The sequence below is a fragment of the Amphimedon queenslandica genome, unplaced genomic scaffold, assembly GCF_000090795.2.
Source record: "Amphimedon queenslandica unplaced genomic scaffold, v1.1 AMPQUscaffold_4002_Cont24011, whole genome shotgun sequence".
NCBI lineage: Eukaryota > Metazoa > Porifera > Demospongiae > Haplosclerida > Niphatidae > Amphimedon > Amphimedon queenslandica.
The window spans coordinates 230-1,471 of NW_003555678.1; the positions used below are offsets into that span (position 1 = coordinate 230).

General features: G+C 41.2%; 1 protein-coding gene across 1 annotated transcript; it reads right to left on the reverse strand.

The window, feature by feature from the left end:
* Positions 1 to 339: 339 nt before the first annotated feature.
* On the reverse strand, positions 340 to 1,037 carry LOC100635421 (cytoplasmic aconitate hydratase-like; the record flags this gene model as incomplete). Its single annotated transcript, XM_003391936.2, has 3 exons — positions 340 to 497; positions 604 to 833; positions 881 to 1,037. Coding segments are annotated over 3 exons (534 nt in total), but the record flags the coding sequence as incomplete, so codon positions are not given.
* Between the last annotated feature and the right edge of the window lie 205 nt (positions 1,038 to 1,242).

The following is a 1,242-nucleotide window of genomic DNA, read 5'->3' on the forward strand; positions in this document are numbered from 1 at the left end:
ATGGTATAAGAATTAGCCTTCTATCACCAGGTAAGACTGATATATCGACCGACAACTGGATTGACAGGAGATCATGATGATGATGATGATGAAGATGAAAAAAGGTGGCTGAACAAAACGGCCGGTTTGCAGATTTTTGATTTTTCTCCCAGAAAAGGTCTAGAGCCACGCTAGTGGTACCATTGGAGTCCTCTGGTCAAGATAAGGTCCTCTAAGAAGTCTGGTAAGCATAGGAGCTCGTTTTCCTGGTATAGCAAGGCTGCAAAAGTCGTGGCAGCCATTTTGTTTGGGGGTGAATCCTACTTAGTAACGCTACCGCGTTACTAATGATACACGTACAACACTATAGCTTACCCTTTGCTGCTCAGGTATCTAGCAGCTGGTGAATTCCTGGCAATGCTCCCAGCAGGACTGATGTGATCAGTGGTGACACTGTCCCCTAGATTAAGGAGTGGATAGGCTTCTTCAATAGTAGGAACAGGAGGAATATCTACTGTCTAAAAACCATTAAAAAATTAATGATAAGCCACACAAATTTTTGTGGTTAAGCCACATAGTAATCAAGTTATAAAAACTGGGTTAACCATTGTTATTTTTATTTACCATATTTTCAAGGAAAGGAGGATGCTTAATGTAGGTGCTGCTGGTGTCCCAAGGATAAAGGATTGACTGAGGAGCCTCCAGAGCATTCCAACGGGAATTACCCTCGGTTATTTTAGAATACACTTCAGTGAACATTGCAGGCCGGACATACTCTACTTCAACTTTTTGAATATCGGCTCTTAGAGGCCAAATGTCATGGAGAAACACAGGCTGTCCGGAAGGATCCTTACCTTTGAAATGAGAGAAAAGTGATTTAATGGCCCCCTCTCTCTCTTACCTAATGGCTCTTTCTCAAAATCAATGAGTACCGTCCCTGCAATGGCATATGCAATACACAGGAGAGGGGAGGCAAGGTAGTTAGCAGCTGTATGAGGATTGATACGTCCCTCAAAGTTACGATTGCCAGAGAGAACACCACAAGCCACCAGTTCACCCTATAAGAGGACAATTTTAAAAGGATTGTAACTCGAAAAAAAATTTGTCGGACACAGCTCAAACTTGCTACATAGCACAAGGACATCAATATGTATCAGAAAAAATTTGAGGTCATATTTTAGCCAATTTTTGGAAAAAACCATGGGCTATAGTACAGGGTATTTTTCCAAAATTTGGAGTTTTTAAAAAATGACCATAACTCAA